The sequence below is a fragment of the Eumetopias jubatus genome, unplaced genomic scaffold (assembly GCF_037043125.1).
Source record: "Eumetopias jubatus isolate StellerSeaLion01/CBP00866 unplaced genomic scaffold, mEumJub1_p1.0 scaffold_2, whole genome shotgun sequence".
Taxonomy (NCBI): Eukaryota; Metazoa; Chordata; class Mammalia; order Carnivora; family Otariidae; genus Eumetopias; species Eumetopias jubatus.
In genome coordinates this window covers 27,220,758-27,236,173 of record NW_028274808.1, presented here as the reverse complement: position 1 = coordinate 27,236,173, position 15,416 = coordinate 27,220,758, and the positions used below count along the sequence as shown (strand labels likewise).

Below are 15,416 nucleotides of genomic sequence, written 5' to 3'. Positions count from 1 at the left end.
AGCGAGAGAAGGAACACAAGCAGGGGGAGTGGGAGAAGAAGCAGGCTTCCTGCCAGGGAGGGAGCCTGATGCGGGGCTCGATCCCAGGACCCTGGGACCATGACCTGAGCCAAAGGCAGATGCTTAACGACTGAGCCACTCAGGCGCCCCTCATTAAAGCATATTTTAAAAACTGGCACAGAAGCACAGTAGGACTAGGAATTTTAACTGTCTGGACACTTGAAGGTATTATAATTGACAGTCAAGGAAAGTGATCCGTTAAGTGCCTGACCCCATGTTACACAGCTAGTAAGAGAGAGAAAATAATCAGAATCAAGGTCTTTTAGTCCAGTGCTATTTCTGCTCAACTGTTTTGATCAATAAGACCATAACTGCAATAAGCAACATAAAGAAATTTAGCTAAAAAAAAGAATGAAAAAGAACTGGTGTTTTTAATTAATTTCAAACTGACTGTAAGTCTATGAAAAAACCAGAATGGTGCAAAGAGGCCAGTGAGGAATTTGGAAACTACATCCATAAAGAGAAGAACTGAAATACAAAAAGGGTATATTTATCTTAAAATAGGAGAAACTTTGTAGGAGAGGGTGGTTGGAAGGGTAAGTTCATGATAAGCTGATTAGGTCTTAGAAATATATGAAGGGAGACGATCCATGAGAGACTATGGACTCTGAGAAACAAACAGTGTTCTAGAGGGGAAGGGGGTGGGGGGATGGGTTAGCCCGGTGATGGGTATTAAAGAGGGCACGTACTGAATGGAGCACTGGGTGTTATACGCAAACAGTGAATCATGGAATACTACATCAAAAACTAATGATGTAATGTATGGTGATTAATGTAACATAATAAAATAAAAAAAAAAAGAAATATATGAAGGGCTGTATTATGTTGTGGTGAGCTGAATGGTGGCCCTCAAAAAGATATGTCCATGTTTTAATCCCCAGAATTTATGAAGGACCTATCTGGAAAACTTTTTTTTAGATCTTTGCATATGTAATTAAGGATCTTGAAATGAGGAAATCACCTAGTATTACAGGGGTAGGCCTTAAATCCAATGCAAGTGTCCTTATAAAAGACACAGAAGCGCAGACAGACAGAGAAGGCAAGGTGACAATGGAAGCAGAGGTTGCAGTCATGTGGCCGTAAGCCAAAGGGGCCTGGAACCTGGCAGAGGCAAGAGAGTGTAGCCCTGCCAACAACTCAATTTTGAACTTCAGGCTTCCAGAACTGGGAGGGAATAAATTTCTGTTGTTTAAGCCACCAAGTTTGTGGTAATTTGTTGTAACAGCCCTATGAAACAAGTACGTGAGCAGACTAGAGATTAGATTTCTGTGCCAAACAGGGTAAATGTAAACATAAAATTAATAGATTATACACGGAGGCAGATTTGGGCACACATTAAATTACAAGCACTTTATTACACTTGCCCAAAGTGTAACAATTTATCTTCCCACATGGATGTTAAAAGAGTAGAATCTGGAAAAATGACTAAATACCTTTTTCATTTTAAGATTCTACATATAGTAGTAACAGTCAACTTAAACTCAGGAACTTATTATTCAATACTGAATACTGACCGTGGTAATTAAATCACACAGTAATAAGTTAAAAAGTCATTATCCTGTATAAAAACAGGATGACAAACAGAAAGGTCTTAATTCTTAAATGCTGTAATGGTGACTTCATACCCAGACCTTCATACACATTTAAGATGTACGTGAAAATAGGGTATGAGTATGTGGCCAAGTTTTATGAGTATGTGGCCAAGTTTTGGTTCAACATTATTTTAGACTCACCCGGACACAGAAACTTCATAAAGAGGTAATTTTAAAAAGGTACACTTGTCCAGGAATTACTCTGCTTTCCAAATTTAACAGACAGTCGCTTTGTGAAGATTTTAAATAGCTAATATAAAAATGTGTCATTGGTTTTAAGTGGAGTGTATTCACATATATTGAGATGAATAAGCACCAACACTTTGTAGAAACAAAATAATGAAAGATTTTGAAAACATTCTTTTGAGGTGGTTTCATGGCCTAAGTTTATGTAACAAAACATATGTAGTCAAACCCCTTATAAAGATATAATGAAATAACAGTTAATGACTCCCATTACTAGTTAGACAATTTTGGGGAGGATTATAAAATGCTGGATTCCCCTGGCTTCTTTGGAATTTTGAAATGAGTTTTAAAGTTAAGAAGTAAAAAAGAAACAAGGAATGGCAATTAATGACTCTTAATATTTAATTAAAAAGACTCAGCAAAAAGGAGAGCTTACCTGCTCTGTTTCAAAGATGTCCCGAAGGTGCTCAAGACCAAGGCTTTTTAGGAACTGGCTGATATTCATGTCAAGACCCGCAACTAAAACAGACATATATTAAAGTTTTCAGAAAGCAGTTTATCAATCTAAAGGAAGTTACAGTATTTATGTAAAGCCATGGCTCTCTGACACCCTTGCCTGTGCAGATGATTTCATATCCAGATGACTTTGTAACCATTTACATACATATATTTAATTCAGACACTTCAAGTCATCTCTGAATTTGGTGGATAAGTAAAAGCAGAGTTTATCTTATCAGTGGCATTTATATTAATTGTAATATTATAAAGTTTAATCTAATGCTTTTAGTGAAATATTTAACAGTTGGAATTAAAAATTGAATTTACCAGTTATGGTTTCAGTTTCCATTCCTTAAATGATGTCTCAGTTTTTTTCTGATATAATTTCAGTAATAAGACTCACTGAGTAGTTAAATAAAATATGGTTAGAAATGGATATATTGGAATATACATAAGAACAATGTAGATGTCAAGGTATTTATTCTATGAAGATAGTTCTTATAAACTGGTGTGTACATGAAAACTTACAGACAGGATGTCTGTAAGATGTGTTCAATAATTACCAAGAGAAGTAAGTGGAATCTGTTCATTTAAAAAAACAAAAACGAGGGGCGCCTGGGTGGCTCAGTTGGTTAAGCGACCGCCTTTGGCTCAGGTCATGATCCTGGAGTCCCGGGATCGAGTCCCGCATCGGGCTCCCTGCTCAGCGGGGAGTCTGCTTCTCCCTCTGACCCTCCTCCCTCTCATGCTCTCTGTCTCTCATTCTCTCTCTCTCAAATAAATAAATAAAATCTTAAAAAAACAAAAACAAAAATGAGGGGCACCTAGGTGGCTCAGTCGGTTGAGGGTCCAACTCTCCATTTCAACTCAGATCATGATCTCAGGGTTGTAGGATCGGGCTCTGCACTGGGTGTGGAGCCTGCTTAGGATTCTCTATCTCCCTCTCCCTCTGCCCCAACCCCGCCACCTGCACCTCCCCTAGGCTACTCTCTCTTTAAAAAAACAAAAACAAAAAACAACCCTCCCACACACCAAAAACCAAATAAGCATTCACAAGTATACTTGCCTTCTCCTTCCTTCCTTTCTGTGCCCGCTGCACCGTCCCCCGTGTTGGACGGTCCTCCTACTGCCAGTTCCGCTAAAGGGCCGGTGAGGTTATCGATGCTGCTAGCAGCTGACAGGCAGGAGGGGGTGGATGCTGGTGAGATCAGAGAGGCACTCACTACGGTGGCCTGAGGTTTAAAACAGGTAGGTAAGGCCTCCGGGGGCATGGCATCTATCAGCAAAGCTCTGATGTCGTCAGCCTAAAAATAATTAGACAAATAAACACACACAAAAATACATTTTAAAATGGTAAGTTTTTCCACTAAGGACCAAATGCTTTGTGAAATTTGTCTTTAGTGAGTGCATAATTATTGCCCACTGGTTTTTGATCCTTCAATTCCCAGACCTACAACTCCAAAGAGTCCCAGCAGTTTCTGTAGGTGTCAGAACTGGAGTCCCTAAAAATATTTCATCTTTTTAAGATCTAATATAAAACTTGGTGACTTTAGTTAATAATACTGTATTATGGGGCGCCTGGGTGTTGTTAAGCGTTAAGCGTCTCCCTTCGGCTCAGGTCATGGTCCCAGGGTCCTGGGATTGAGCCCCGCATCGGGGTCCCTGCTCAGCGGGAAGCCTGCTTCTCCCTCTCCCACTCCCTCTGCTTGTGTTCCCTCTCTCGCCATCTCTCTGTCAAATAAATAAAATCTTTAAAAAATAATAATACTGTATTACATACCTGGAATTTGCTGAGAACAGATTTTAAATATTCTTGCCACACACACATGCACATATATGTGAGTTAACTATGGATGAAAAAGTCTAAGAATTTAGACTATATTGATTTCTGGAAACAGTTTTTAAACACTGAAACGTGCATATGGTTGTTCACTGATTACACATGTATTTAAAGAATAAGTTAATAAAGATGTAAATGGAGTTTAAAAAAATTTCATCTCTCGTTTAAAAAACAGCCTGTTGCAGTGTTGATTCTCAGTCTTTACTTTTGAAGGAGTTCTCATATTTACACTGTGCTCTGTATATGCCTAAATAATGACAATGATTTTTATTCAGTTATTTAGCACATGCTTAGTAATGTGACATACAGTTAGAATCTGGAGAAATTTTTTAGTTTGGCTGGCTTATTCATCGCCACCACAGTTTGTTAGGCATAACCGCTGTGAGCACCTTGGAGCCTCCGAAGACAGCCAGCCATTCAGGCCCTCCCCTGCGCGCATGCATGCCACTCTTCCCATCAAGAGGCGGCATCTATCTCCCTTCCTTTAGATCTGGGTGGCCCTGCGAGTGGCAGTGACCAATAGCATGTAAACGGAGTGATGTCTGAGGCTTTTGAGGCCCGCTTTAAAACGACTGGCAGCTTCTACTTCTTCTCTCAGAGAAGGCGTCTCCATGCTGTAAAGAAGTCCGGGTTAGACTACAGAGTGAGGGGGGGCACTCTGTGGAGAGACCCCTGGAGGATGAAGGGCCACCGTAGGCCTTGCAGCCTCGGCTGAGCTCCCAGCTGAAGGTAGGTGTCCATATCGCAGAACTGTCCCGCTGAGCCCAGGCAACCCACAGAACTGTGAGAAATAATACATCACTGTATTAAGCCACTCACTTGGTTCTGGTTAAGCTACTAAGTGTTCTGAAGTGGTCTGTTACTCAGCAAGAGATGGATGAGACAGAATGTGGCTTGGGAAGGTAAGTCTTGTTAAAAAATTGTAAATTATTGTGCATATCAATTTACTTTTCCATCTTCAGAGGAATAATAAAACGGCCTAGAAGGTAAATTTTCTTCGACTATCTCATAGCCTCCGGGTAAATTATCATGAACATTGGTTGCTCCTGAACAATATGCCAAATGTAGAAGGTCTAAGATATTTTACTCATGTAGTTCTCTGAGGATACACTTTAGATACATGTTTCTCTGTTTTCCCTCCAAGTTAAGCATGGAAAAAAAGAATTATGTTAACGCACTGCTTAGTGTGCCTTAACAGAGTTTTGAACTATATAAAAATGCAAATGAAAAAAATTTCAGAAGGAAGGAAATTTGCTCTTATTCTGAGGGAAATATGTACCACTAAAGAGAAAGCTGCTAAGCCTGAAAGTTAATGTCACCCCTGAAAGCATAAATTTAAAGCAATACTAAATAATTTGGAATGAAGACTTACTGTTGCCAGATCTAAAGGTGTCTGACCTTCTTGGTTCTTCATAGTTGGATCCGCACCATGGGCCAAGAGCAGGGCACATAACTGGGTCCTTCCTTTCTGGGCTGCTTCATGAAGAGGAGTAAATGCCCACTTATCTGTGGCATTTACACACGTGTTGTATTTTATCAATAATGCTGCTATATCCACATGCTGAAAAAAAAAAACAAAGGATGCAAAGGATCAAGAATGAGATTATCTGGTAAAGCTCCATCAGGTGTGCCTGTTGTATTTAACATTTCATTCCCTCTTATCTCTCTTCTCATCCTATAAGTTTCTTCTATTAAAGAAAGCATACTTATCCCACTCCTCTATTCTGGACTCCATCTTTTCTTACCTCCAAAATCTCAATTCCACAATTATTACTGTTTTACCTTGTGGTTCTTCACAGGCGCTTGTAAAATTTTTTATTCAGCCTTCTAACATATTCAGGTCTGTCTTAAAAACAAACACATAAAATGAAACTATTATCTGACTCCAAGGCTCCTATCAAAGGTCTAGACTGCCTGTCAAACTTCTGAAAACAAGTGTTCTTGTTTGCTTCTCTTATCTTCCTATTTCTCTTCTAATCCACTGCAATATGATCTATTTATTGAAACATTCGTCTCAAAGATTCTCAGTGTTTTCTCTTCAGCCCTTGGGAAAGTAATGTAACATAACAAAACAACATTTTAGAAAACTTAGTCTGTCATGTCCAAAATGACTTGAGGGCAGAGAAAATGTTAGCAGCAGATATGTTAACTAATAAGCTGGGCGTGATGTGATGAGATGCTGAACTGAACTGTGATGGTTAGAGAAGAACCAAAAAGAAGAGCTAAAATCGAGAGACTGTAAAGGAAAAAAAATGGGTTTTAGAAAGACAGATTAACTGCAGAGAAAGAGACAGAAAAGCCAAAGATGACTACCTTTCATTTTTCAAAATTTGTCTAGAAGATTAAAAGCCAAAGGGGAACCCTTAAAAGAAACTGAGTAGCAAAAGTTTAAGTGGGAATGAAACTGTAAGAAAGGAAGTTTCACTTTCGGTAAATAGTTTTTGAGGTAAAATGTCAAAGTAATACTGTTCTGTAAATGGTCTGACATAGAAGTCTGGAGCACAGATAAAGGTGCCATTTATTTACTCACTTCTGCTCTCTTACCTACTCACCCAACCACCAGACATTGGTGAATACCTACTAAGTGCCTGGTCCTGTGGGTAGGGACTCTCGGGGGACTGCAAAACAGAATATTGAGTTGACAGTTGCAGCTAGTTGATAAAGTCACTAAGAAAAGGAATACAGAAAGATAATTTTCAGGGGGATAAGGCTTTGAGAAAACAGTATTTGGGGAAAGGAGACTGGAAGAAGAGTCCTCAGAGGAGACAAAAGGGGTGGTAAGAACTGAAGAACTGTAAAGAGCCAGGACCACACAAGACAACGTAGGAGAGAGTTTCAAGGACAGCAGGGTTCTCTCAAGTAATAAGTTCTGTATAGCAAAAAGTTTGTTTCTTCCCAAAAGTCCTTATAAAACAAGCTTAAGACAATCAATTAGGCAATAGTAATATTAATTCAATGATTGAGCTTTTGAGAATAATAAAAATAACTTTATTCTTTTGTTTTTTTTTTTTAAAGATTTTATTTATTTATTTGACAGAGAGAGAGACAGCGAGAGCAGGAACACAAGCAGGGGGAGTGGGAGAGGGGGAAGCAGGCTTCCTGCGGAGCAAGGAGCCCGATGTGGGACTCAATCCCAGGACCCTGAGATCATGACCTGAGCCGAAGGCAGACGCTTAACGACTGAGCCACCCAGGCGCCCAAAAATAACTTTATTCTTATAAGCATATTTAGGGATGCTACTTTGGTTACCATTAAAGTGTTTTTGAAATTCATTTCAACTCTAATATTCTATAATTTTGTGCAGTTGACACATTTGTGTTCTTTACGGATACATTTCCTGGCATAACTTGATCATTTGTGATAATTAACTCAGAAGCACAGTATCTGTTGAGACTAGATTTCTATCTCATGCTGTTGCTCCACACAACATGTCTGAGTTAGCTGACTTTCACGAGAATGGGAAGAGACATTCGGGAAGGCAGAAACAGAAATAGCCCAATGTGAGATTTACATATTTTCTGTAAGACAGTCTTTGCTCTCTCGAAGACACTCACCTTGAAAAGAACAGACACTTTTTCTGAAGTAATATTCAAGTTTTCAAAATATAATACTTATTAATTTCAGGAAAATAATTTCAGAAAATAAAGAGAAGAAAATTTATGAGGAAAATATAAATCAGGTAACTTCTAAGGAAGCTCCCACATTGGCTTTGACAATATAAGAAAAAAAATGAAGCCAAGGAGCATAATTACACCAGAGCTTTTGAGAACAAGCTATGTTTTGTGATCTCTTGGGGATTATGAATGACACATCATAATAAAACTGACTCTCACACAAAAGAAAAAATAGGTACCAACTGTGGTATTCCCCAAATTACTTAAAGTAATACCCCCAAGTTTATCTCCCTTATTCAAAGAATATATATTGAAAAGGATAGTTCTTTTTGTTCAGTTAACCCATTCAAAAGCATGGAATAACGCCAAGCTTCTCCCCAGTAAGGTTATAGGGCATTCACACAACGATTCTGTTGATTAATTTTACTCTACTCCCATGTGTACTGGTTGAATAATATAATTTGGTAGACTACTTTCCATAGGCTTCCAAAATTAGATAGTCCAAGGAAAATTACGTGTGTGTAAAATGAACTGTATATATGTTGTTTATTATTCAACTTTCTTTATACTGAATTTATAGTTTATGCTTGGAGCAACCAATTACATGCTTGTTAAACCTGCTGACAAACATCTGAAAGAGCAATACACAGGAATGAGTATATTACTAAAAAGTAGATTAAAAACACACTTCTTAAGTCTTTTAAATAGCGACACCACTGAGGCGAAAATAGTAACTGAAATTTAAGGCTGACAAATGCAATAAATAAGCTACAGCTTAGTTCTATACCATTTATAAGAACAAAGTATTGAACTGGAAGGTCTAGAAAAGGAACTGAACTCTGCTGGAATGTTTCGAAGAGAAAGAGGCAAATTAACATGGTTTCAGAATCCAGCTGAAACACAGAACACTCTAAATGACAAATACTACATAAAAAGACTATGAGGGCCCTAATTTAATTCTAGAAAGCTGGAAAGTAAGGAGAAGAGAAACATGCTTGGGCTCCAGGGAGAGCCATTTAATTGGACAATGATGTCATGAAATCCCAATTATTACACATTTTAGAGAAAGCACTGAAAAATGAAAAAATTAGCAAGTTGATTTATGAGATAATAGAAAATTACAGGTTTGTGCTAAATAAATATCAATGTCTTACACATTTATTGAATAACAGAAAAATTAACTGTCTTGTGTAAATGTATATTAAAAATATAAGACACTGTAATACAAAACACTCTCCTGAAATCTGTAACTTTTATTTAAACTTCTTAAACTGTGTTTGTTTCTCTAGTTAGAAAAACTGAGGTTGCAAGTTCTTTCCGTATAAAAACGCTCAAAGATACACCAGACAGCAGAATGAGCTCTCTAGAGGAAAAAAGGTAAAATACAAGTCAAAGATAATTACCAATAAACAACAGCTTAAGTAGCTTTATGTAGTTTCACAGATACCTCACATGATTATTTTATCCCCGGGCTACAAGTCATTACCTACTACTGAAGCCAGTTAATCTCTATTTCATACTGATACCGAGATGGTCGAGCACACAGATGACTTGTAGGGCTGTGCTATATAAGGGTGACAACCCAGCCCTTATTCTAACCAGTAGGATGGCTGTGGGGAGCAAGTTATCTTATAATAATAGTTACTACACTGGGTTTTAGAGTGCCGTAGGTTAGAGAATATTATGCACTTTCCACATGCATGATCTCACCTAATTATCACAACAACCCTGTAAAGAAGGTTTCAGCATCTGAGTTCTGCTAATGAGAAAATTGCAGATCAGAAGGACTAAGGCACTTCTTGAAGACTACCGGGTTATCAAGTAAAAGCCTAAAGATGAGATCCCAGATGTCACATCCTGAGTTCAGGTGTTCCCATTACACAGAGCTGCCTGCAAGGTCTTGCTGGACTAAAACTCAAGAGTCATTTCCTGAAAAGTTGAAAATGGCAAAGTGTATAATATCAGGGAGAAGCCATGTTAAGTAGGGATTACTGGGTAACACTATACCTCAAACTACTCTGCATACAGCTTTATTTTTAACTTAGAAGCTTCTATTTCATAGGAAGTACCACAAAAATCTCCTCCAAAACTGTTATTTCAGGACAGTGCATCATATATACCATGCAGCCAGGCCAGTTCAAGCATCATTGGGATGAACACAATATAACTTGTGTTTTGCCACCTTAACAGAGAAATGTGGACCAGAGCCCTACAATTTCATTAAAATATCCAGCCAAGGCTTATTATAACATGAATAAAAAGGGAATTTTGAAAAATAACAGATTTATGTATCTAGAGATAATAAAAATATAATTATATCTACCCTTTAGTTAAAAAAAGACAAAGTAGCTTTAAAAAAATTTTTTAAAAAGATTTTATTTATACATCAGAGACAGAGAGAGAGAGAGAGGCAGAGGGAGCTTGAAGCAGGCGGGACTTGATCCCAGGACCCCGGGATTACAATCTGAGCTGAAGGCAGATGCTTAACTGACTGAGCCGCCCAGGCGCCCCTGCTTTAAAAATTTTTATATTGTGGTTAACATTGGTCCTTGTTTTAAATCTACTAATCGAGACTGAGATAAATACTTATTTGACATGATTACTGACAATAGATTTTATGGTACACAAACTGCATTAGATAAAATTATGTTTTAGAGCAGAGATTCTCAATGGGGAGGATGGTCTTACCTACTGCCAACTGGGAATCACTGTGTCATAGGGATGTTAAAAGGGGGTGGGGGGAGAGATAAGTGTTGTACATAGCCAAAACCATGGCAACAAAAAAGGGTCAAGAAACCACAAAAGTAAAGGTTTTAGTGAATAACACTATGACTACTGAGTGAATAGTCATTAACTCACAGATAACTTGATTTTTGAATTTATAAAATTTACTACCAGAAGGACTTTTAGTGACTCAAAAAATCCACCTACACAATGAGGAAAAATACCTACTATAAACACATTATCTAGCCTGTTAACACTCTTTTAGTAGAAGGATAGGATGAACCAGGTTGATCAAAACCTCTATCACATGCTCTCTACATAGCCTGGAGGATTTTCTGTTCATTTTTACTTCGATAAATTACCTTCATTTACAAAAAGCTTAGCAGGAGGGATGTGATAACAGGGTAACATGAAAAGAGAGATGAAACAAAAAATGTCCATTATTTTTCTCACGTGGAGTTAGAAAATGATGGTGAAATAAGTATGAAATGGAACAGTGGGCCTCTGGTCTGGGCCTTGATTGCAGCGCACCTCCCTTTAGCTAAGGGCAAGGTAGCTTCAAGGGAACATGAGATAAGGTTGACCTGCACACTACATTACTATTTAGCCACCAGAGAGACCACTATACATTTATTTCTCTCATACACTAGTCACCAAAGGACACACACGTATAAGTAACATCTCAACGCCTTTCCTATCAGGAGAATGAGAATTAAAAGGTAAAATACTTTTGAATTAAGTTTTATGTTCTCTGCTCTCTGCGACAGCTGTAAAGACTATAACAGTTCAAGACGGATGGGAGAGAACTTATTTACATCCACAGTGTGTAAAATGGATCAAAAAGCACACAGATCCACAGAGTCTACACAGCTGGTAGTGTCAGTTTTACCAGGTCAGGTCGAGAACTAATTCTATTGCCCACATCTATCCTTACTCCTTCGTAGATTTATATAAAGTTAAAAGACTCTGCTTTATGTTCTACTGATCCCATCAGCTTTATAAACTCTGAACTGAAGCGGCTGCAGAGGGATTAGAGGAATATACTATGGAGAGAAGCATCATGCTAAGAAGTCAACATTAATCTCCGAATGATACATATTTATAACAGTTATAACACAGAGGTAAAAAAGCATTATACATAACTGTATATGTAGTATGTTAGCAGCAAATATTTAGCTTGCCTGGCCCTCAGTAGAAATATACGCTGCACAGTGAAGCTGGGCATCTTATATGAAGGAAGGTTAGAAGAAAATTCTACTAAAGTTAATAAAAGATAATCATCTTGGGAACGATTACTGCAGTTTCAAGAGGATTGCAGTGCTAATAATACATACATTAAATCTGATAACTTTTAATTAATTTATTACATTGGGAAATGTCCTGTTTGTCCAACTCAAACTGGACTGTTTGCCTTCCTTAAAAGTATTCCCACTCAGACTGTCATCTCTCTGAAACACTGGTTTCTGTAGAGGGGTTATATAAGAAGAGGGCATTCCTTACAGAGGGCAAGGGAAAAGAGAGGAAGAGAATATGAAATGACAATGATTAGTTTTTACTTATAGTTTGTTAGGCTTTTGCAAATCCAGAAACTGTCCTCATCGAGTGATTCCCACTATGAGACCCCTGGTCTCAATCCTGCATCTGTGGGTTTTTATAGTCAAACAGGGAATAAGTGAATGAAAGACAAGCACATGAACATTCACCCTGTGGGACTATTCCTGCGTGACTTAGGTCTGAGTGGGCCTTGGTGACTTCAGGCAGTCAGTTTCAACAAATGTCGTCAAGGCACTGCAGTACCCGCCTCTCCCTCCCGCAGCTGATGATTACACTTAGAGTGCTTTGAGAACGGCTTGGGACTTCCACTGCAGGGCTTTAGCCAGTCACTCAAACTCTATGAAACCATATATACCAATGGCTCAACCATTGGATATTTTTAAGATGCTGATGATAAACAAAAGCAAGCATAATTTCCATGCCCACAAATAAAAAGCCTCCCGGAACTTACAGTTTCTAAAATCTACTTGGGGTAGAGTTAAGCCTATTATCTGTTTCAATAAATATTAAATGAGCAGCCGTTACATACCTCTTACTGTGCTAGACAATGTGAGGAGAACAGAAAGCTATAAAGAGCACGGCCCTTGACCAAAGGGTAGTTAAGCATAACTGGGAAGGCTGGAAACACTCTGAATAGGTAAGATTCAAATTGTGCTAAATTACGCTGTTGGTCAGATATCTACTTACTTCATGCACAGTATGCATTTGATAAAATAGTACATGTCAGTGAAGTTTTCTAGACTTGAACTTGAGCATGCTCACCCCATAGGATGCTGCATTATGAAGAGGAATTAAACCACCTTTGTCTTGGGCATTAACATCTGCTCCATGCTCTAGAAGATACTCAGCTACTTCCAGGTTATTGTAGCCTGCTATAAGAGGGAAAAAGGCAAACATGTCAGATTAAAAAAAAAAATCTATATTCATATCTCTGTATATAAAGAATGACCAGAAAAATGTTAGGATTTTAATACTTTTTGCTTTGAAAGCTAATACTCACATAACTAAGAGCCATTACAATAAGAAATTATATAAAATTATGTCAATCACAAGCATTTTACTATTTCTGCTTAGCATTTCTTTCATCTTCTGGTAAACTGTAATATGTATCCAAGAAAGGACAATGAGACTTGGAGGTGCTGGTGATACTTACCGGCCAGGTGCAGAGGGGTTGAGTTTCTGCCCTGGGTGTCTCTGCAGTTGATATTCTCTGGGGTACACAGCTTCTGCACTCTTGCCAGGCAACCTTTCTTGGCAGCATCCAACAAGGCAGCATCTCCCCTCAGCAAGTCCTGGATATCTGTGTCTCCCTCTTTTACCAAATCTAACGGTGTATTTCCATCTCTGTTCTTTTTGGTTGGATCTGCTCCATGCTAAAACAATAACAACAAAACAAACAAAACCAAATGGGGTTTGTATTTTCTAAAGTATCTTTCTTAAGGTTTATTTTTAACTTCATTTTCACTCACCCAAGGAAAGATATCTATGTTGTATGCATTTTGAAAAAAAAAGGCCATATCCTGCTTTACTTTGTAAATTCTCTACTTAGTAATACAGTGGATCAGTTTTGTAACTACTTCTCAACGGAAGGTCCAAGCCTCAGGATTAATAGTGATAGTGGGGAAGGTGCTGAGCACCTTTTACTTCTCATGTCATATACTTTTTCAGACACCAAGGTGTCTTCAGAAACCTCTTTTCCTTTTAAGAATGGCCTGGATGTTACTCTTTGGCCAGATTTTAATTACATAAAAATATTCAGTGTATATCATGAGAAGGAAGTAAGAAGAGGAAGACACACCGGTGGGAAATGTACTTAATTCTAAATGCAATCAATACAAAAGTTTACTAATTTTTTACTATTTTCATTTTAAGGCTCAACACCCAATATGAAATTAGGTATAAATGTACTCACAACTAATTTCATTTTAAAAGTCAAATCATCTATACCTATGAAATGAAATAAATAAAAGTCAAGGATGTTTATTATGGGCCTGACTGACTGCTGTTGGCTCAACAGAGAAATCTGGAATAAACCAAACTAGACAGTGAATTCACAGTGTCCCGGAAATTATTTCTTACCACCCAGTGAAAATAAAAATAAGTATCAAATACATTATCATTCTCAAGACTCATAAAAACATATCTGATACCATAAAAGCGGCAGGACAAGAATTCTATTTATGTTTAACCAGCATAAGTTTTTCTCTGGTTAAAAAAAAGAGAGAGAAAACTACATGTGATTATTTTTCACATCTTTTAATTTAAAAAAACCCCACAAAATTAAGTTAGCTTCATAAAACTTCTAGTTTCTGCTATTTCATTTATATCCCCCAAATTTATATGAATAACTCTGTTTAAAGATTATTTTATATTTTAATGCCAATCTAATATTTAAGTTCTTATATATATGTTTAATAATGAGCAATGAGTTTGTTAATAACAGCTACTAAGAAAAAAATTAGTGTTGATTAAAAATCTTGTTTCTCCTAGAACAACGGTTTCTGACTTTAATACCGTAAGTATTGGATAAGCCGTGCAAACTCATGCAACTCTGCAAAACCTACCTTGATGAACTGTGATGAACTGAACTTAATCAAATCAGTTCAGAAAGACACTTGAGACACTACTCAAAGCTATGTAAGTATCATGATATCACACTTAAATATCCCCCTAAAATAGAAAATGGAGCAGTCTCTACAGCACTTATTGTACTTAATAATTTACTGTGATGTAATTTTACATGCTAACCAAAAAATATAGTTACTTTATAATTTTTAAAATTACATACTTTTAAAAGGAGCTTGCAGATTTCATATTTTCCTTTAGCTGCTGCTTCATGCAGAGGGGTAAATTTCCATAAGTCCGCCACATTGACAGAAGCCCCATGCCTTACTAAAAGCTCAGCTACCTCATAGTGTCCATATGAACAAGCATTATGTAGGGGCACCAAGCCACTAAACAAAAGAAAATTATTTTAAAGACATATAACAGATCTTTGTGTTAAAATGATACTTATAATAAAAATAATTCTTCTATGGCAGTGACTATACTGAACACTCACTTCAAAAGAAAGAATTCTCCTCTGGTCTTGAAGATACAGTCATCCATTTCCAAATAAGGATTAACAATTTCAAAAACATCCCTTTCAATATAAGGATTTTCCCTAGTTTCCTGGTGATGGATAGAAATTTCACAGCAATCCTATGCTTAAAACACATACAGATATACCCACAGAAAAGTTCCATCACAATACTTTTAATTCAGGTTTCATCAATATAAAGAGCAACACTACAAAGTGATTTCAGGAATAATAATCTAATCAATAATTTGGTTTTATCAACTCAGATT

General features: G+C 37.4%; 1 protein-coding gene across 1 annotated transcript in view; it reads right to left on the bottom strand.

Moving 5' to 3' along the window:
- Positions 1 to 15,416, bottom strand: part of TNKS (tankyrase) — a 202,611-nt gene that overhangs the window by 18,609 nt on the left and 168,586 nt on the right. The window contains exons 15-20 of the mRNA XM_028087573.2: positions 14,857 to 15,022; positions 13,222 to 13,441; positions 12,831 to 12,940; positions 5,549 to 5,737; positions 3,403 to 3,640; positions 2,275 to 2,357 (exon numbers count right to left, since the gene is read on the bottom strand). Coding sequence (XP_027943374.1) covers positions 2,275 to 2,357; positions 3,403 to 3,640; positions 5,549 to 5,737; positions 12,831 to 12,940; positions 13,222 to 13,441; positions 14,857 to 15,022 — 1,006 coding nt within the window. The remainder of the gene's footprint in view (positions 1 to 2,274; positions 2,358 to 3,402; positions 3,641 to 5,548; positions 5,738 to 12,830; positions 12,941 to 13,221; positions 13,442 to 14,856; positions 15,023 to 15,416) is intronic.